General features: G+C 46.5%; 1 protein-coding gene across 1 annotated transcript in view; it reads right to left on the bottom strand.

Annotated features, from left to right (window-relative positions):
- LOC130115547 (versican core protein-like) overlaps nt 1-15,832 on the bottom strand; it is a 63,203-nt gene extending 47,371 nt beyond the window's left edge. Inside the window, exons 1-4 of the mRNA XM_056286938.1 lie at nt 15,454-15,832; nt 13,900-14,074; nt 13,225-13,352; nt 8,828-9,121 (exon numbers count right to left, since the gene is read on the bottom strand). Coding sequence (XP_056142913.1) covers nt 8,828-9,121; nt 13,225-13,352; nt 13,900-14,074; nt 15,454-15,820 — 964 coding nt within the window. The 5' untranslated portion in view covers nt 15,821-15,832. The remainder of the gene's footprint in view (nt 1-8,827; nt 9,122-13,224; nt 13,353-13,899; nt 14,075-15,453) is intronic.
- Between the last annotated feature and the right edge of the window lie 5,098 nt (nt 15,833-20,930).

The following is a 20,930-nucleotide window of genomic DNA, read 5'->3' as shown; positions in this document are numbered from 1 at the left end:
CTGACTGATTTCTCGCATGGCTGCTGCTTCGATGAGCTTCTGCATTTCTGCCTTGTAGGCGTCCGCTTTCTCAGGGTCCTTCATGAGCCGCCTCTCGGTGCTACGCAGCAGGGGCATGACCGACTCCTTCGGTGCATGCAATTGCGGCATGTTGGCGTGGCGCTGCACTGGTGTGTCATACCTGAGGGTTCCACCTACGCTTATACGGACCGTCTTGGCTTCAAGCATTGCCACAGCTTGCTGATCCTGCTTTGACCGGGTCACCTCTCTCTCGTGCCAGTAGGGTAGGGTGTTGACTTGCCAAGGCCTTTCGACGTGTTGGTATAGGTCATCAGTTGGTGGCGGAGATGAGGTGAACAGGCACTGCGTAGAAATGGCTGGCCGCCCCATGAGTGGGACGGGGCCCTGAAGGGGCCATCCAAGCCTGGTGTGGACTGCTGCTGGGCCTCCAGGTGGGCCGAGTCTGACAGGCTCCATAGGGGTGATCAGATGAAGATGATCAGAGCCTATCAGGAGTAATGGCTTGGCTTCCTTCAGGGCAGGTATGGGAAGGCCACGTAGGTGGGTGAACTTCCTTCGCAGGCGGTCAACGGGGTAGGTATGCTGGGCTAAGCTGAGGCAGCTGGCAGTGAAGGCACCATCTATCTTATAGCTACACTGGAGGTTTGCAGCTGTGGAGACCCGGAAGGACACAGAGTATCCATGGAGTACTTCGATGTCCTGGCGGACTGTGCGCAGAGGGAGATCTTCGGGGAAGCCTTTCATGCCAAGGGACTTAGCTGCGGCTGAGAGTAGCATGGTCCTCTCGGACCCGTCGTCGAGGATTGCAAAGGTGTCCAGGGTGCGCTCTCCATAGTGTATGAGCACCGGGACAACCTTTAACAAGGCTCGATTTTCAGCTCCAGGTCTGTCCAGGTAAAGGGAGTTAGGAATAGAATTGGTACAGCAGCTCACTTCATGAGCTGCTGTTTCTTCGCTGCTCTTCGCCGGCTTTGTATTTATGTCGTGAAGAGCACGGAGGTGTTTTCTCTGACAGATATTGCAGGGCTTCTTCAACGTGCACTGGGCTGCCTGATGTTTTCGTGCGCAACGCCAGCACCGTTTGTTAACCTGGATCCACTCTTTGAGCTGGTCTTTGGAAAGTTTGGCGACGTCACTGCACTGACTGAGGTAGTGCTCAGTGCTCTCGCAGTAGGCGCAATAGACTTTACCTTTGCCATCCCTGTTCTCTGAACTCTCCTTCGGTGGCTGGGAGGCAGTCTCTGAAGGCTCTCCAGTGCCATGCAGGACTGTCACTGTCCGTTTCCCAGGGCGAACGTCAGTCTTTACATGCTGCTTGTCACTGCTGCTTCTGCCGGTGGTCTGAGCGTCGAAGTCCTGACACCACGACTCGTAACGAAGCCATTCAGACAGATCACACAGAGTGGGGGTCACCTTGGACTGTCTGAATTGGTGCTGGCGGAAGTCAGCTCGCTGTTCTGCGGGGAGCTTACTCAACAGCTGAGCTACATGTGAGCCACATTTCAGCTCGATTTCCCCGTCAGGACCCAAGGTCTGCAGCATGCCCACCAATGACTGTATCTGGAGGGAGAACTTCTGGAAAGATGCAGTATCTCCGAGCTTGACTTCAGGGGCCCCTAGGACACTAGCTATCTTGTTTAAGGCAAGCTGGTGAGGTTGACCATATTTGTCGTGGAGGGCTGTCATGGTGTCTGTGTAAGGGGTTGGTGAGTTGAGATAAGCATCAGCTATAAGCGCGGCGTCCTCCAACTTCAGGTGATCTACAAGTATTTGGTACTTGAAGAGTTCTGTGGCGTTGGATGGGAGTAGGTTCTCTAAAGCTATGCGAAGCCTTGCGAACTCACTGGGGTCTGGGTGGATGAACTTTGGGATAGTAGGTTTGGGGCCTCTATACACCTGTTCAGAAAGCTGCATAGGGTGGTTAGGTAGCAGCATACTCGGCATCGCCCCAGTAGATGCTGAGGGATGATAGGCTTGTGCAGGCATCGGATGCATGAAGCCTGCAGGTGCTGGAGCAGGGCGTGACAGCGGCTGAGAGGGTTGTGGAGGGGGGTAGGACAGGATCCTCTTGGGTACAGGGGCTGAAGGCTGAGGATGCTTTTCTATGGGGGATGGAGGCTTGGAAGGCAGGTGTGGATTGTTGTAAGGAGTGTGGTAGAGTTGTCTGCTGTTGAACTCTTGTTTATGCAGTTTAAGTTTGCTCATACCTCCATGCAGATCCTCATCAAGCTCAGGCCATGGTGGGAGTGGTGGCCAGTCTTCCTCATCCCCCGGTTCCGCTTTAACATGATGGCTCCAGGCTTCAGCTTTGGCTTGTGGAGGTTCGTAGGTGCTGTAGTTTGAGGCTAGGCTGGGTGCCCGACTTGCGTCTGCTTTCAGTGAGCGGGCGACCTCAATTAGCTCTTTCAGCTCAGTTCGTGCCTCATGAAGTTCCTTCAGACCTGCCTGGAAGGCCTGTTGTGTTTGGTGCAGCCTAGCATTCGCCTCTTGTATAGCTCTCATTTCCAAATGGGAATGGGAGGTGTACTGATTCTGCTGATATGAGAGTGTGTGTGCAGGTCGGGCATCACTATACCGATCTCTCCATTGGGTGCGACTTGGGGCTAGCTGAGGAATCTCGTACTGAGCAGCATTCCCATGGTAGCTCTCTGGGCGAGTCTGGGATGTCGGGAAGGGGGTCATCTGGACTGGGCCCTCCCATGGTGGTGACACTCTCATCTCTAGGGTTGGAGGTGGCAGGCTCCATTCTGGCAGGTCTCTCTGGCGATATCCCACATAGTTCACCTCGTAGTCTTGCAGTCTGGCAGGTGGATGTATCTGTCGTTTAGGCCTCACATCAGGATATCTCTCTTCGTCTGACTCCATCCTGAATACTCTCATCCGGCTCGAAGGACCAATTTGTTAGTGGGATAATTTGGAATGGCTAGTTTGTCTTAGGTAGAGAGTAAACAGGATGGTGTGTCGGTCAGAACACAGGAATGAAGAGGAGACTTGGACTTCGTTTGTGTGAGCTGTATTGAAATCCAGCATAAATTATATCGAGTTTTTTCGTCAGTGACTCAAAGACAAGATGGATCGCAACAAAGGACAAACGAGGACAAATTCACTATACACGTATACGAGAATTGCAGGGGAAAACTACATGTACTGTGTACTTATAACACGAACACAGTCTCGACGTGTGCTAGGCAAGGCATCTAGCAAAACTACAACTAAACCTAGGCTGCGTCACTCACAGCAGGAGAATCTGGCCAGAGTCTTAAAGGGGCAGGCAGTCTTAAAGGGGCGGGCACCTATAAATGTCGGAGCCTTTTTTACAATGCAACATTGCATATATTTGAGTGAGTGGAACCATGTTAGGTTCAGGCAAGAGGCTTTTGAGAAAAATTCAATTACCAGTCAAAGGGCATCGGGCCAGGGTCTCTGTGACAGCATGCCAACATCTAGACATCAGAGTAAGCTTAAAAGGATTAAAAAGGATTCACAGAGACCACAATGTCAACGTAATCTGTCTCCCTAAGCTTTAATAGTTGTTTACCACCAGTGCACACATAAAATCATTCTATGTTCTCTAGTAGTAATCAATTGTGAAAACTTGTGTAAAGTCATTATGGACTTTCACTGGACAAATTATCCCTAGAGTTTATTCACTGGTGTCATTTTCCTAGGACTCTTGTCTCCTCAATATTAACAACAGTTTGCAAATTACCACATCTCTAACTGTCTATCTAAAGCCGACATTAGCCAGCATATCTTCTGTTTTATTAAGTTTCACATGTGGTGTCACGTGATAAAATGGGTGCTCTTGCCCAAGGAATAGTAGGGGCAGCTAAATAGATGGGGTACTCTATTTGCATGTAAGGAAAAGTGCATTTGTGCGTTTTGAATTTGGTTTGTAGTAGTCTGAAGGCATGCACACGTACATTTAAGATAAATCAAACGGCGTATAAACGTATTTGTGTTGCCCCTGAGCCTTCTTCGTTTGCTGTTCTCTCCTCTGTGCTGTGTTGTGCCCTGTCTCTCGGTCTTTTTTTGGAGCGTTTCCCCGATGTCGAACAAACGGCTGATTTCATCTGGTCAGCTGCTTCTGAGAAACTGACCGCGCTATTGTAGCTGAATCAATATGTTGTTCATGTTATCTTTATTTTATTTTATTTTTTTCTCTTGGTGAACATTCTCGAAACCTATGTGTAATATTTTTTGTTATAGTCTGTTTATCTCCAGAAAAATGAATATGTGTTTCCGGTTTACCTGTTGTAGCAAGGGGGACTTCATTTAGTAACACACAAGAGATGCAGGAGTGACGTAGCTGTGAAATCACGGCAGAAGTTGAGCAGCTCTGGTAATGGTAAGACGTGTTATAACATTTTAATGTTTGTTAAATATAAGGTTGGTGATATACAGACTACAACAGAACATATTACACTCAGGTTTTGAGAATGTTCACCAAGAGAGAAAAAAAAATAAAGATAACATGAACAAGATATTGACTCAGCTACACTACAGCAACCCTGCAAGGTCCCTTCACCATGCCCTATGTGTTTCCTATAGCTGACTCTGTTTTGCCATCGCTCTCTCTCTCCTCCCTCTTTTCCCCTATCCATCTATCCCTCATGCTCCCTCTCACTTACTCAGGCACATAAACAGCGATGTAACAACTTCGGGAGCCTTTCCACAGTGGCGACAGATTGTGCAAAGCAGACGCCAGCTGTTGACCATTACGCACACATGAGCCCTCCCGCTTTCGTGAAACTATCTCTGATGTAAGGTGTGAGACACTTTTTTCCCCTAACAGGAAAAATAGACCCCGCTCTGTTCAAAGTAGAGGGCGTGCATTATCTCACTGATGTTTTGGTGCCGTTGCCGTCACTGAGGCCTTTGTTTTCTCCAGGCAAAACCAGACCTATATCAGAACCCAATTATCCTCCCTTGCCCTATACCTCGCTTTCTTGCGCTCTCTCTCTCTTTCTGTGTAGTCTAAGTGACTTGTGTTTACATAATAACTCTTTTTTGAGATATTATTGGGAGTGGGAAAGTAGGAAACGAAGGGGTAAGTCCCACCAGAGGAAAAATAGGGGCACTTTAAAAGCACTTAGACAGGAGTAAATACAACAGGACTGAGAAAGCTGACATGGAGTACACAGAGCAGGAGGTGAGGGTGGCCTGTTTGTGTGCCCTCTGAACCCTATGGGGACTTATCACTGCAAGAGTTAGCCATGACTCGGGGGGCAGCAAATGGTCTGGTAGGGGAACGGCTTATCTACCCGACCCCTCATTTGTAAAGATGGAAAGGCCAGGTCAGGGGTCACCGAGGATGACTGGATTTAGAAGTCCAGCAGTAGCTTCATCCATTATCCAAACGTCTGCCCTGATAAGTACAAGTGAGAATGACAGAGAAAGGTCGAACTCTTGACAGCGGAAATGAGAGGAGAAAGGGAAAAAAAGGGAGTTAGATAGTGGGACTAAAAAGGCTGTCAGGTGTGGTATTTGTAACTTTTGCTACTTTGGCCAGTGAGTGATTTTAGCTGCCATTTGGATTTGCCCTGGGGGGCACTGATTAGTAAAGGACACTTACATTTTAAGGGATTAGTCGAACTGAACGAAGTTCCAGTCAACCATGAAGTGTTACTTGAGGCTCTGTTTTCACTGTTTATGAGGAGCCACAAGCTATACGCTGATGCTTTGTTTCACTTGCAATAAAAGTAATTCAGATCTTGCACACAAGTTTGTGTGTGTGTGTTTGTGTGTGTGTGTGTGTGTGTGTGTGTAAACACACTTGAAATGCATAAAAGGAAGATACTGAATCCCTCGGTCTCTAAAACAAGCTATTTGGTCCATAATCATGGAAAGATAGAGCTGGTCTTGTTCTAGAGTTCACAGATAGCTGGAGCTCAGCATTATGATTTCATCCTCTTGTTCAGTTTTGTTGTCAAGGTAACAGGCGGGAAAGCAGAATAAAATACAATGAGGTCAGTCTGTTAGACTAGTCAAACAAATTACCTTCAACGCTGTCAAGAAAAGTTTCTACTGTAGTTTCCTATGCTTTCTTGATGCCGTTGTGAAACAGAAAATAACACAATGATAACTAGAAAGGCAAACACATTAAATCATATATAAACTTGAGGAGGGCACTCAGTATATATAGTGCAGATCTCTGCCAGGCGGACATATCTCCCCTTCTCTGTACACGCACACACAGACAGAAAAATAAAACAGTGTTTTTCTGCCATTATAAGACTTTTGCACAGCGCCCAAGTTGACTGAATGGGAAATATGAAAAAGAGTGTTTAATATGCAGGGCTCAAGCTAAAAAATCTACCTAATGAAAACATTTTGCCTGTCAGTCTGTGGATGGGTGGACCCTCGCACGAAAGCAACCAAGTCTGACATAAAATGACAGAGATCATGCTGTCATAATTTCAAAGCCTTTATTAAAAGACTTCAAATGTCTTTAACTGTCGCGGTTATCACGATATAAAATGAATTAAGGCGAATGGCTGCTCTGCTGATTGACTTTCCTTCATAGAACAATAGTAAGAAAACAGAGATCAGCCATAGGGAATGTTTTATTGTTGCTACTGAGATGATTTCCAGATGTTACTGTAATTAATCCTACTCTTGAAATTGTATTTTTGGCGGAGCCAGCCCTACACGCGCAATTGTCTGTGACTGAGTGAGCTACTGAGTGAGTGATGGAGTTTCCCCATTGGTCGGCCCACCAATGACGTCATTTGTAAACACGGAAGTGGGAGTTTCCCTATTGGCCGGGAATCAGCGCAGCTGTTCGCACACTAACAAAACATTATATTGCTGTACGTGGATATTACTGAAACGCCTCATTGCAACAAAAAAAAAGTCCAATTCCCAAACACCACCACCGCTAATAGCCACACGGACTTAAGAGTGATTGTTACTGGCGTCTTTAGAGAGCTGAAGGTAACTGAAGTGCATTTATAAGGGGCGTCACGCCCAGACTTTCTGGTGCTCATGGCAGCAATGGTTGTAGCCAGGTAATAATTTCATATAAAAAATAGATTCTCGCCTTTTAACAGTATAAATCAGGGGTTGAAAACTAGTGTACAGTACAGCCGCTACTCACGGAACCGATGTCAAAACAGCCGCGTTTTGAATGTAGTCGCGGTCCAGCCACATACATAGCTATTAGGTTTTAACCTAGTCTTGTATTAGTGGCGTTTTAAGCTGGCACTTCCGCGTGGCGGCGAGGTGAATAAGGTGAGTTATTTTTGGTTCATCTAGTGTTTCTTCAGTTGCGAAATACGATCGACTTCTCCTTTGCTTTCAAGACTCGTACCCGAATACATAATGTTTTAGTTTTGATAGGATCGCCGGCCTGCCCAGGGTGTCTCCCCGCCTGCCGCGCAATGACTGCCGGGATATGCTCCAGCATCCCCGCGACCCGGGGAGGAGGATAAGCGGGTTGGATAAAGGATGGATGGACGATCACTGACCGGTCTGACCGTAGATGCGAGTCGTGCATGCGTATGGTTGACTCGGTGCGGGCAGCGGCGGAAAGCGGCGTTGGTCGAGCGAGCTAGAGGGTGAATGAGGAGAGGGAGCGTCGATAGCGTGAACACGTTTTTGGAAGGTTTTGAATAACCGTAAACATGGGCGGTTCTTCATCATACAGTCATAACTGTGCACAGTTTTTTAGGCTGATAGGTCCAGTAGTTTGCGAGATTAGCCGCGGGCAGATACACACACACCGAACGCAGACACACACCCCGAATGCGGACACACACAGATCCAGGTAAGGAAATCACAGAAAGTTGAATCAATTCAAGTGGCTACAACGTTTATTGGGGAAACACGTTTCATCACCCCCATCTAAGTGACTTCGTCAGTCTCAGCTAACTGCAGGTGTCCCCACCCATATATACAGCACAGTTGCATAAACAACACAGAAGAACTACGTCATCAGGCCAGGACTCCGCAGCCTACACCCATCAACAGGCCAGGGGCCACTCTTTCAAGGATGAGGATGTGCACATCCTTGATAGGGAGGGACGCTGGTTTGAACGGGGAGTCAAAGAGGCCATCTATATGTGAAGAGGGAACGACCATCCCTGAACCAGGGGGGGCTAAGAGTACCTATGTGGCCATCTTACAATGCTGCGATTGCAACTATTCCCCAGTCCTCTGTGAATAGTGCACACGGCCATTGTAACTAGTTAATGGTCACAGCAATTTGCATATGAAACCAGTTGTTGGTTCAGTCGTTATGCCACTGTGCTGTTTAGAAGGGTGGGGATACCTGCAGCCAGTTGAGAGACGTTTCTCCCAATAAACGTGTCGAGATGAACTGATTCAACTTTCTGTGAAGAAATCAAGACAGCCATTTGGTTAAAAAAGACGTGCGCGTTAAGGTTAATACTCCTGTCCGCACCCCGGAGCAAGGTAATGCAAAGAAGAACTAGAGTTGGTCCCCGGGCGCTGCAGCTGCCCACTACTCCTATACAATAGGATGGGTTTAATGCATAGAACAAATTTCATCGTAACATGCAATGACAAAATAAAGTGGCTTTCTTCTTAATGTGTGGAACATACAAAGACAGAAAATTAAAGGGTTTAGGAGCAGACATTGCACACTAAGGATATCAGGTCATAGCTCCTCAGAGCCCAGGCCTGGTTTTGACATGAAATGTTGGCTACGGGCTTTATATCACTGTCTGTCTTTAATATACTCAAAAAAGAAAAATGTCTACAGATCACCGTGCATATCTAATTGTTTCCCTAAACAGCCACAAACAAAATAGCCAAAAAGGGATGATGTTCCATGTGACTTTACCTCCAAAGCAGTAAGCTCCTAGCTTCCTTGAGGGTTCTGGGAAACCAGTTTGGTTTCTGTAGCGGTACATGGTCCTCACACCCAGCAGGCCTCCGCCGCACTTTATTTTGGGTACAGCAACAGGGTGTCGTGCGCTGCCATCAGAAAGCCAGCCATAGTCACATTGGTCTAGGCCATGTCGCCAGGCAGAGTGGAGCTGACCCGGGGATGCTAAGACGCTGTTCCTTTTTATGCACTCTTCTTTGGCCTCCTCGAAAGTCATCTTATGGGTCACAGGTGCATAAAACACTTCCCCTGAAACACAAAGATGAGCAATTGCAATGACAACTCAACTGCTCAGAGGAAAATTGCAGCTGTCTTATTGACACATAAACCACCACAACATCAGGGAGATGTAGGATGTCGACATGCTGCAGAAACAGGTGGCTTGGGCATTTGGGAAGAACATTTTCTTCAAAAATTCAGATGTTTGAAAAATCCTCTTGTGAATTAACAAACTGGTAATTGATGCTACAACGATACCCATAATTAGTCATTTCACTTTGCATCTTTTCTTTACATCTTCACAGTCAACGCCATTTGCCACTGTTGGAGAATGTGGTGTGAATGTGAAGCCATCTGAGACTTCACTATGATTTACGGCCATACAAACGAATCTGACTTGATTTAAGTTGACTTGGCTTCACTATACTAAGTTGAAATTGAAAGTCGACTGAGCAAAACATTGCACCCAATAGAAACAGTGAAGACACCAATTGCTCTGATGTCATCTTGAACCAGAGATTTTCATATTACCCTGACCTTTAAGAAGCGAGAGACTCTGAACTAGTGCACAGCTGCACAGGACTCAGGCCAAAAAGCGTCTCCCACCAACCCCATCCAGGACAATAGTTGTTTATTCACTGTTCCGTTATTCTGAGGTGGGATAGCAATGTTGACTATGTGCCTTGTCTGTCAATGACCGTGTCTGTGCTTCAGGCCATCAGGATCCCCCTCAATGGGTGAGAGCCAAGTGCCTCATACCTTCTGTAGCTTACGTCTGTCTTTGGTGTTGTCGTTGTCTGAAGATCTTACCTTTAAAATTATAAATCATTTTTTCAATGCCAAATCGCTCATATGAATTACAAAAAGAGCTTAATTGGAACAAAATGACATTGAAGGAGGGTGTAAACGACGGCTCGACTACATGTCTGTTATTTTATGACTGGAGGTCGGCACTGGTTTCCATAGTCCATTGATTTACTTGGGTTCGACCATTGAGATCCTCTCAAGAACAGTGCCACCTCTTTGAAGCAGGTATGAGATATGTAATAAACCACACAATCAATCTTTTAATGTGTCAACCCGAAATTGCAGGGTGGTGTTTGTTGTCGAAAAACATTTTGCAGCCATTTTGGATTTTTCTACATGGTCGCTCATTGGCCATCCCCACCACTTTACAGTTCATTGTTAGACCTTTCACTAAGATAACCGATTGTAAAAGGACGGGTAAACATGGGTTTATGATGTAACCTGGGGATCTAAAGACACCCCCCCCCCCCGCCTTTTCTCCCCATTTGTATCCGGCCAATTGCCCCACTCTTCCGAGCCGTCCCGGTCACTGCTCCACCTCCTCTGTCGATCCGGGGAGGGCTGCAGACTACCACATGTCTCCTCCCATACATGTGGAGTCACCAGCCGCTTCTTTTCACCTGACAGTGAGGAGTTTCACCAGGGGGACGTAGCGCGTGGGAGGATCATGCTATTCCCCCAGTTGCCCCCCCCCCCCCGAACAGGCGCCCAACCGACCAGAGGAGGCGCTAGTGCAGTGACCAGGATACATACCCATATCTGGCTTCCCACCTGCAGACACGGCCAATTGTCTGTAAGGACGCCCGACCAAGCCGGAGGTAACACGAAAAAAAATTTCAGCTATTTTGGATTTTTCTACATGGTCGTTTCTTGGACATTCCTACCACTCTACAATTCATTGTTAGACCTTTCACTAAGGTAACCGATTGTAAAATGACGGATAAACACGGGTTTAAGATGTAATCCGGGGAGCTAAAGACACCATTAACAGTTAAAGTGCATAACTGCTGAGGTAAATCTAACCTGTACTTTGATTTATGATGGGATGAGGTTCCAGAAAGCTTATTTTCCACCTCCAAGTCAAACATTTCAAGAGTGAGCATGCATTTGAATGCACCCAAAGTTTGCACGGTCAAATGGAGACTATATTGCTTTAAACTTGAAGACGGAGGGGGGGTTTTCTTGCAAAACAATGAATCACTTTGTTTTAAATTAAAAAGGAAATAAAGGGGGTTTTACCTCTGCTGGCTCTCCTTATATTGCCTACAGAAAAGTTGTATTACCATGCTTTACTTGCGCAATGATACATTTGTGTTTGATTTAAACTCCACTTTATCTCAGTCTAGCAATCTCAGTAGGACAATGGCTGTTTCTCATGAACATTTGAGTGACGCAGTTAAAAAAAAACATGTCGTGTGTGTGTGTGTGTGTGTGTGTGTGTGTGTGTGTATGTGTGTGTGTGAGTGTGTCACGTTCAATGTAAATATACTTATTTATATGAAATATGGAGTCCAGCAACTTTTGAACCCTGTGTTAGTTTAAAGCAGGGACATGATAGTTAGAAGTCCCGGATATGTGTGTGTGTGTGTGTGTGTGTGTGTGTGTGTGTGTGTGTGTGTGTGTGTGTGTGTGTGTGTGTGTGTGTGTGTGTGTGTGTGTGTGTGTGTCTCGCTCTGTCTCTGGTGGCTGATGGGTGGGGTGCTCCTCAGCTGGGTCCGGTCACCAAGAGATTAACACTAATAACATGACAGCGCTGACTTCATAACCATCTCTATACATCTGGCAAGTCCTTCAGTTTGCCAGCTCACTGATCAAGCTGAGATAAAATCACGAGGAACTAAATAAGAACTGCATGCCTTTATCTTGGTTTTGTAAAACATTGTGTGTGTGTGTCTATGTGATTTACGGTGATGTTGAATGGTGTTCTTCAAAACAAAAGATGTTCAACCACCAATGCTGACTTGTCAGTGCTGGCAATCATCAATGTCTGAGGAATGCTATCTGAAAAAAAGATACCTGTATACCATCCCATCCGTCCATTATCCAAACCCCTTATCCTGCTCGCAGGGATGCTGGAGCCTATCCCAGCAGCCTTTGGGCAGCAGGCGGGGAGACACCCTGGACAGGCCGCCAGGCCATCACAGGGCCCACACACATTCACACCTAGGGACAATTTAGTATGGCCGATTCACCCTGACCTACATGTCTTTGGGCGGAAACCAGCGCACCTGGAGAAAACCCACACAGACACAGGGAGAACATGCAAACTCCACACAGAGGATGACCCGGGATGACCCCCAAGGTTGGACTACCCCGGGACTCGAACCCAGGACCTTCTTGCTGTGAGGCGACTGTGCTAACCTCTATGCCACCATGCCGCCATACCTGTATACCTTCACTATCAAAATTATTTCAACTCTGGCAGTCTGTATTACAGTCAGAACACCACATCCAGTATCTCAGATATACCGAGGGCAGAAGAAGACGGCTTTAGCAGGGCGGACAATGTCTGCTTCTATGTATGGCAGTGGGGTGTAGCTGATGTGTTGGATGGAGGTGGAGAGTCTGGGGTGGCTCTTTCCCATCCACAGCACATTTGCAGAATCTCGCCAATCGGGTCCAGGTCAACTGAGTTAGTTATGACTCTAAATATGTCTCTCCCTGCAGCGAGACTGGGACTTGACATAAGCTAGAAGCACCGGAGCCAAGAGCAATACGGGAGTATAGATAGTACTGGAATCAAGTCCATGTCTGGGATCAGCAATACAGTGATGAAGTGTCCTGAATGGTTATTAAAGTATATGTGGTGTTGGAGTCAGTAAAACCGATACATTCGGCTCACGTCAGACTATCCGTCATTTCATTTCACTACAACCCATGACAACGCCTGTAAAATGCTCCACGTTCCTTGAGTGGGGTTGAGTGTGTCAGCAGTCTCGGCCTGGATGATGAACAGACAGATAAAGACTGTTGGCAGGCAAAATTGCGACTTCCCTTAAACGCTGCCAGAGGCATTTGAGACGGTCATTATCACATATTTGTTGGTGACTTGTTAAAAACCCACTGTGGTAGAAATAAAATTTGAATTCTGGGTTGTGTTTTAGAGTCACAATACTGGCAGCTCATGTCTCGTTTTTTGTTGAATTCAGTGGTTAGAGCAATTTGCTTTGGCACCGTTGTGATTTTGATCTTTTTTTTTTCTCTGGCCAAAGAGAGCGTGTCGGTGTCGTTTGTCAAAAATTGCCTGCATGCTCTCGTGTACCACCACATGACAGGAGTTCTGACCAGTCATCTAGAACTATAGCGCTCACATGGCTGTGTCTTACCATCCAGCTTGTCTACATAACAGAATACATCATAGGTCTCGGTGGGCTTCCTGACTCCATAGGACCTAACCCCAGGTTTGTTATGTAGGTTGCCGTGACATCCAGGTCTGGGATTGGTGATTGGGTATCTGTGTAGAGAGAGAGGAATGAATAGTGACATAATGGTGGGACATGGGTTGAATCATCATGAAGATGAGTCACTTTAACAGCATTTTTTTTATATGAAATGCAAGCAGGCATGTTTTGTTTTTGTTTTTTTGGATACACTATATTAATCCCCATGGAAATTCCTCTCTGCATTTAACCCATCCTAGCTGTGTAGCTAAGAGCAGTGGGCAGCCGCTGTACAGCACCCGGGGACCAACTCCAGTTCATCTTGCCATGCCTCAGTCAGGGGCACAGACGGGAGTAGTAACCCTAACATGCATGTCTTTTTGATGGTGGGAGAAACCAGAGCACCCGGAGAAAACCCACTGCAGACACAGGGAGAACATGCAAACTCCACACAGAGGATGATCTGGGATGACCCCCCATAAGGTTGGACAACCCTGGGATTCGAATCCAGGACCTTCTTGCTGTGAGGTGACAGCACTAACCACTGGGCCACTGTGCAGCCTAATCTGTTGTTATGTAAAAGAAATGGCCAAACAATAGAGAGACTGAAATCCAACAGACCTCACTGTCTGGTCTGCAATCCAGCCGGCATCACAGTGGTCAAATCCATCCTCATAGGCAGCTCTCAGTTGGTCAGGTGTAGCAATGGTGGCTCCAATGTTTTCACAAGCCTGGATAGCCTTCGGGTAGTCTAGGCTGTATCTGCTCGTGCTTGCCCGGTAGTGAAAGACAACGCCTGAAGGAAGAAAAAAAAATCCAGAAGAGTTTCATACAGTTATGAAAACCAAAGGTTTTAGCAGAGATACAGTGATCGGCGACGCCTAGCCCTAATTTCAATACTATCAATCATGGCAAACGTCTTAGGAGGAGCACACCATGTGTGAAATAAATGAGGTTCCTAGTTCATTTGAAAGAAGGAACTTTGCAATAAACCATGGGTGTTGGGTGAAATTCTTTACAGCTCGCCACAAACAAACTAGATAACTATAGATCATTTAGCTGATGCCACGGCCCTGAAATCCCCATATTTGTGGACAGCTAACAGACGCAGAAGATGTGATTGATAGTTCTAATTAACATTGCAAGGAGTTGGAGACGAGACTGTCCAGACATCATACTGGAGAAAGCCAAGAAGACGATCCCAGTATTTCCCCACCCGTGTTTTCTACATACCCCAAAAACATGAGTTATATGTCCCAGAATACTTCTCAAATGAGTGTATATAGTTTAGAATATGCTGTAATGACCCCTAGTGATGACTATTAACCACCCAAGCTCTGCTGGCATGGAAGTAGTTTGGTCTTCTTGCATCACCATATAATTTAGGTAATGAATTTTAGCCCTGCATTGAATTAGTTGGAGGTGGAATGAGAAACAGTATAGAGGTGTGTCTGTGTTACGGAAGTTTGCAGAGCATGAAAATTTGCCCAACAACCATAAAAGCACTCTAGTGGTTTGATGGTCCCCCAGGTGGTAGGGATACAGGAGCTCCTAGTTTTTAGCTGTACCCTTGCCAAGCTGCAATACCACCCACATTTAAATTCGTATTTGGTTTATACCCCACGAGATTACAGAGATGAAGACTGAATGTAGAACATTCTGGTAATTGTTGCTATTATGGTTGGACATACAGTCTCCCAAAGGGGGGGGGGGGGATAAGTCACTGATCTACAACAACAATAATGGAGAAATGACGGTTTGGAAGTATTGGGTTCACCACCCGACAGAATGGACTGCCTCTATGAGAACAACAGTGGTAAAAAAGCTGTATTGACGTATGCTCAAAAATCCAGACAAGAAGATCAGAGAAAGTAGAATCAGTTCATCTGGATACAATGTTTATTGACAGATATGTTTCATCACTCAACTAAGTGACATCAGATGTCACTTAGTTGAGTCATGAAACGTATCCGTCAATAAACATTGTATCCAGATGAACTGATTCAACCTTCTTTGATAAGGAAACTGTAGTTAATAATACTTTAGATGTGGTTACAACATGTAAATATTTTCGCATAGGACTCTGCCAGCATGTCCATATGACCAGAATATACCCGATCACTGAAGATCATCTAATTCCTGTGTGATGCGGAGAGGACATTGAGAAGGTCTTACCATCGACATTGAGGTTAACTGTGTCCTGTATGTCGTCAATGCCGTACAGGACCTCACAGCGGTAAGTGCCGGCATCACTCGCGCGCAGCTTGACCACTGTCAGTGAGGCGTCGCCCACATCCTCAGGGTGGCTGGGCACCGACACGCGGCTCCTGTAGCTGTAGCCTATCTTGATAATGCCGTTCTGTGCCACCAGCACCGTCGACTCCACCTCTCCTTCTATTTTGGTCCATTTGATACGCAAATAATCTCTGCTGGCAATGGTTGTTCCATTGGTACTGATGACCGGTGCAGAGGTTGGGATGGTAGGGAAAGAACATGGCAGACTGACCTTCCCTGAGAGGGAGCCGCTCACCGGCGTCATCATGGTTATTGTGTTGGCGGCTGGGAAGATGAAGAACAGCAGATTGAGTGCATCAGTATTGTTCGTGTACGTGACACTCACCAGTACAGTACTTCCCCCCCTTTTTTGACAACATGTATACTTTTTTCTAAAAAAAAAAAGCGTCTCACATACACATGCATGAACGTGTATGATATGTTGTTTTTAAATGTGTATTCTAAAGACATTTAAATTAAAAGCGTTCTTTGCTTTCATTCTTTGACGGCGGTATGCTGTGTAGTGCTGTGTTGAACTGTAAACTATTCGACTTATTTAAGTGAAGAGGGTGTGACGACTACACCCAGACTATGAAAAAAGTTAGAAGAAACACACACACACACACACACACACACACACACACACACACACACACACACACACACACACACACACACACACACACACACACACACACATCATGACCTGAAAACGCCTCTTGGAAAGTCATTCCTCATCCTCAAACTGATGGTGTGAGAACTAATACAGCCTTCATATGAAGTGTTTGTACGTCATATTTATATGAAGTAAAATATAATTGGTTTAACGGGACAGCCATTACTGCATCACCCCATGTTCATCCCCTCCTGTGCTCTATGAATGGTCAGTTTTTCTTCCTGGAACATATGAAAACTAAATGACAATGACAGGTAGACAGTTTCAAAATAGACTGTAGTATAACGTCATCAGTATGACCACTTACGTATGTACCCCCCTTTTCTATTCTCAGCACACGTCGGATTTCTAAACTTATAGTACACATGGCCTTTGTAACTCTAGTTAGTGGTCACACCCATATTTGCATATGAAACTGGCTGATGGTTTCGGTCGTTAGGCAACTGTATTGTACTGTCAAAGAAGGCCGAATCAGTTCACCTGGATACAACGCTTCATAGCTCATTTAAGTGACCTCTTCAGTCTAAACTGACTGCAGGTATCCCCACCCCTTATAAACAATACTAACAATACAGTTGCATAATGACCGAAACCAACGACCAGTTTCATATGAAATATGGGTGTGTCCATTAACTAGAGTTTCGATGCAACTGTATTGCACTGTATTGTTCATAAGGGGTGGGGATACCTGCATTCAGTTTAGACTGAAGAATCCATTTAGATGAGTGATGAAACATATCTGTCCATAAACATTGTATCCAGTTGAACTGATTCAACCTTCTTTAATTGTCTTACCTGGGTTATTGAGCATGCATCAAGACACTTATTTCTAAACATTTTGAATAACTTTAATGCAGCATTGAAAAATTTTAGTTAGGGGCATCCGGGTAGCATAGCGGTCTATTCCGTTGCCTACCAATACAGGGGATCGCCAGTTCGAATCCCTATGTTACCTCCGGCTTGGTTGGGTGTCCCTACAGACACAATTGGCCATGTCTGTGGGTGGGAAGCCGGATGTGGATATGTGTCCTAATCACTGCACTAGCACCTCCTCTGTTCAATTGGGGCACCTGTTCGGGGGAGAGGGGGAACTGGAGGGGACTAGCGTGATCCTCCAACGTGCTACGTCCCCCTGCCTGGTGAAACTCCTCATACTGTCAGGTGAAAGGAAGCGGCTGGCGACTCCACATGTATCGGAGGAGGCATGTGGTAGTCTGCAGCCCTCCCCGGATCAGCAGAGGGGGTGGGGCAGTGACCAGGATGGCTCGGAGAGCGGGGTGATTGGCCAGGTACAATTGGGAGAAAAAGTGGGGGTGGAATCCCCCCCCCCAAAAAAAGAAAAAGATTTGTTAATTCCCACTGGTGAATAGCAGCAACTGAGACCAGTGATGCAAGTTGTTTCCTTTAAAAAAAACAAACAAACAGTAAATAACCACTGCATTGCCCCCCCCCCCATGAACTAGCTTTAGTCTTATTGGCTGTGTAATGTGTATGCGACATGAGGCATGGCCAAATTTCCACATTATGCCAGACATGACTCCATGACAACAGGCTGATTAATTACCCTTTGCCAAGTGGAAATTAATTATCTCTTTTGAAGATTTGTGTGTTTTCTGTGTGTGTGTGTGGGGGGGGGGTCGTTGAACACTCATAGGCAGCAATGTTGGGAATGCTGTGGAAACAGTGGAGGGACACCCCCTGAGGCATCAGTTTGCTTAAACAGAGGGCCTTATTAGGATGAGAGGTAAAACCAGCTGTTAGTCCCAGACTGGGCCCAGGGTCTAATTGAAAGGTGTCCATCCATACCCAGACACAGAACCGGGGACCGGGGGTTGGGGGGGGGGGGCTGAGACGCCCACTGCCGGCCAGCACTGTATGACCTTCACCTGTCAGTGTCTCACGGGCTCGCAGGAAGCGGCCTTAACTTCGAGACTGAGCTGACACCTTAATGCTGTGAAACATGTAGGCAAATAGTAATAAATCGCTTTATTTTGGGTTGGTAGCCAAGCTGCAGAATATAGACACCGACTGAATGGGCCCATGGCTATATTTCACATTTGTCTAAAGAGACGAGGACGGGGGAGGTGGAGCCAGAAAGTTAGACAGCTAATGGGGAAGAGAGAGGAAGAGAGAGAGAATGAATGTGCATGCATGTGTGTGCGTGTGCGTGCATGTGTGTGCGTGCATGTGTGCGTGCGTGTGTGCGTGCACTTACCCATTCCAGCAGCAGCTTGATAGAGACAGCACAACCACAGGACATGTTTTATGTTGAGTATCATCTGTTGGGAAAAGACAATAAAAACAAGATTCATTCAGAGACACACGTCCATCTAACTCCATGAATACACAGACAGCAGTGCACACATGCATACAGTGCAGACATCCGTCCTGTTGCTGCAGCTTTGCATGGGCGTTTTTGCCGATGACATATTGCTTACAGATACATTAGCATGCATTTCAGTAAAGTTAGGTCACGAATTCCCTCAACAACTTTTGTTGTTGTTGTTGTTTTAATACTACGCAGGTGGTTAAAGGGCAACTCGTCAGCCTGTTTCACTAACTTCAGCTACGTGGGCGGCAGGTCTCTGGAGACAGTCAGCCTCCTGCACCCCACCGTGTAAACACCAGGAGACGGGGTCACAGTGTGGACCGCTGCGTCGATATGAACTCTTGCCAGCTGAATCCTCCCCTATACTGATCGGTAATTGTGATCAGCGGCACCAAACGAGACCACAAAAGGTCCAGCTGCCACAGCAAGTCCTCTGTGACGGCGGTCAGATCGCAGCGCTAGTCGAGCGGTGATGTCAACACAACATCAGAGGTCATGTATTTCAGGGTGGATAAATGTGGGTGACTTCTGCCAGCACTTCCATAAGTCTATGCTGTGTCAACGGACCCACCCTTAAGAGTCATGGAAAGAAAAGGGGTTGTTTTGTTTTTTTTGGGGGGGGCTCTGCAGAAAAATTAAAGTACAGGAAAAAAATGCAGCAAAAACTTCAAGTTCAGATCATAAAACTCCCCTCTCCGTTAGAGGAGAGAGAGAGAGAGAGAGAGAGAGAGAGAGAGAGAGAGAGAGAGAGAGAGAGAGAGAGAGAGGAGAGAGAGAGAGAGAGTTTCTGCAACTGTGTGCAACATGTGGGTATAAACCTGTTGCTTCAGGTTGTCCAGTACAATGAATGAGTCCTGTTTCTCTCTCTCTCTTCTTCTCTTCTTCTTCTTCTTCTTCGTCTCTCTTCTCTTCTTGTTTAAAGTAACGCATTTGAAGCTGTATGCAGCCTGGGGAGCTGGAATAGGTGCTGTTCTGATTTTTTTTGGGGGGGGGGGTCTCGACTCACTCACAGATCGCACACAGTGTCTTTACCCAGCGCCCAGCAGGTTGTTTAAGGACAAGCACAGTTCACGTTATCGCCGCCTTACTTCAGACACCTTCTAGCATGCTGACAGCTTCTGCAAAGGACACTTCAGCCGATGGCTCAAAATAAGGACGATCCCACTCAGTGATCTACAAACTGATCCCCCTTTTACCATTACCAGTCGTTCATATGCATTCACCAACAAAAACAAACAAAACAAAAAAACTTACTTTAATTTATCATTGTTTTATTCCATAAAGTGTTTGGGGTAAAAAAAAGAAAGAAAATATTTATATCCTTATTTCCAGTATTCCCCAGTGGAGTAACGTGCATGCGCGAATAGGCTGGCCAGACAGAGCACGTTCCCCGACAGCCGGACGCGTTATTTCCAACGTGCACCTTTCCTCTCGCCTTGGTCTTCCCCGTGCTGCAGGTCCCCGCCGCAGTATGACGCTGGTTCCGATCCGGACAGGAGAAAACCGAGAAGTGCTGGCAAGCAAGTTCAATTTCGTTTTAACACCCTGTTATTTCGTCAGGGATGGAGAGGAGGGGCAGTGCGCGCAGCCAAAAAAAAAGTGAATGAGATACCTTTTTGGGGAGGAGGGAAGGGAGGAGGATGGAGGGAGGGAGGGGGGGGTGGTAACGAGGTCCCCATGCTGCGTCTTCGAGGAACATCCTCATCCAGCGCTCATCCAATGAGGATGTCGCCGAATCACACAAATCGCCGGCGCTCGTAAGTCGCTGCGTAAAACGGGGGGATTTTGAATGCGCCCGGGGAACCCTGAGAGCCCCCCTTCTCCCTCCTCATAGAGTCAGTGTTCCTATCGATACAGAGCTCTATATTATCTGACGGTGGATGTGAAGTGATCACAACGAATATCCAGCCGCTACTATTAATTAGAAGCTTTCCAAGTGGCGCGTTTGGAGAAAGCGCGTCATGCAGCATGAAGTGGAGAGCGTGCGGGGTGTAAAGAGATGGACACGTATTGGTTTAGACGGCGGAGAGTGGATGACTTGGTCCTTCACAGACATGATGACTTGGTCAGGATGAAAACTTGATTTTAAAAAAAAAAGGTCTACCTATACAGTGCAGGCACAGTCCCCATCCATGCTCAGTCCTGATCACCACCTTTACGCCCCCCCCTCTCAAACATGCTGAATCTTTGGATGGGCACAGATAAAAACCCCACTGCTTGACTATCACCCCCCCCCCATCTTAACTTCTGATATTGATCGATGCTCTCACCTGGGTCAGTGTGCACGCGGGGCCCCTTTCTGACGTGTGTAAAGACTCATACAGAAATGCTAAACCCGGGAATCTCAAATCCCTTCAACTGAGGGTTTTGGTG

This window comes from Lampris incognitus, chromosome 1 (genome assembly GCF_029633865.1).
Source record: "Lampris incognitus isolate fLamInc1 chromosome 1, fLamInc1.hap2, whole genome shotgun sequence".
Classification (NCBI taxonomy): domain Eukaryota; kingdom Metazoa; phylum Chordata; class Actinopteri; order Lampriformes; family Lampridae; genus Lampris; species Lampris incognitus.
Note: the sequence above shows the minus strand (reverse complement) of the source record. Positions and strands in the feature narration are given on the sequence as shown.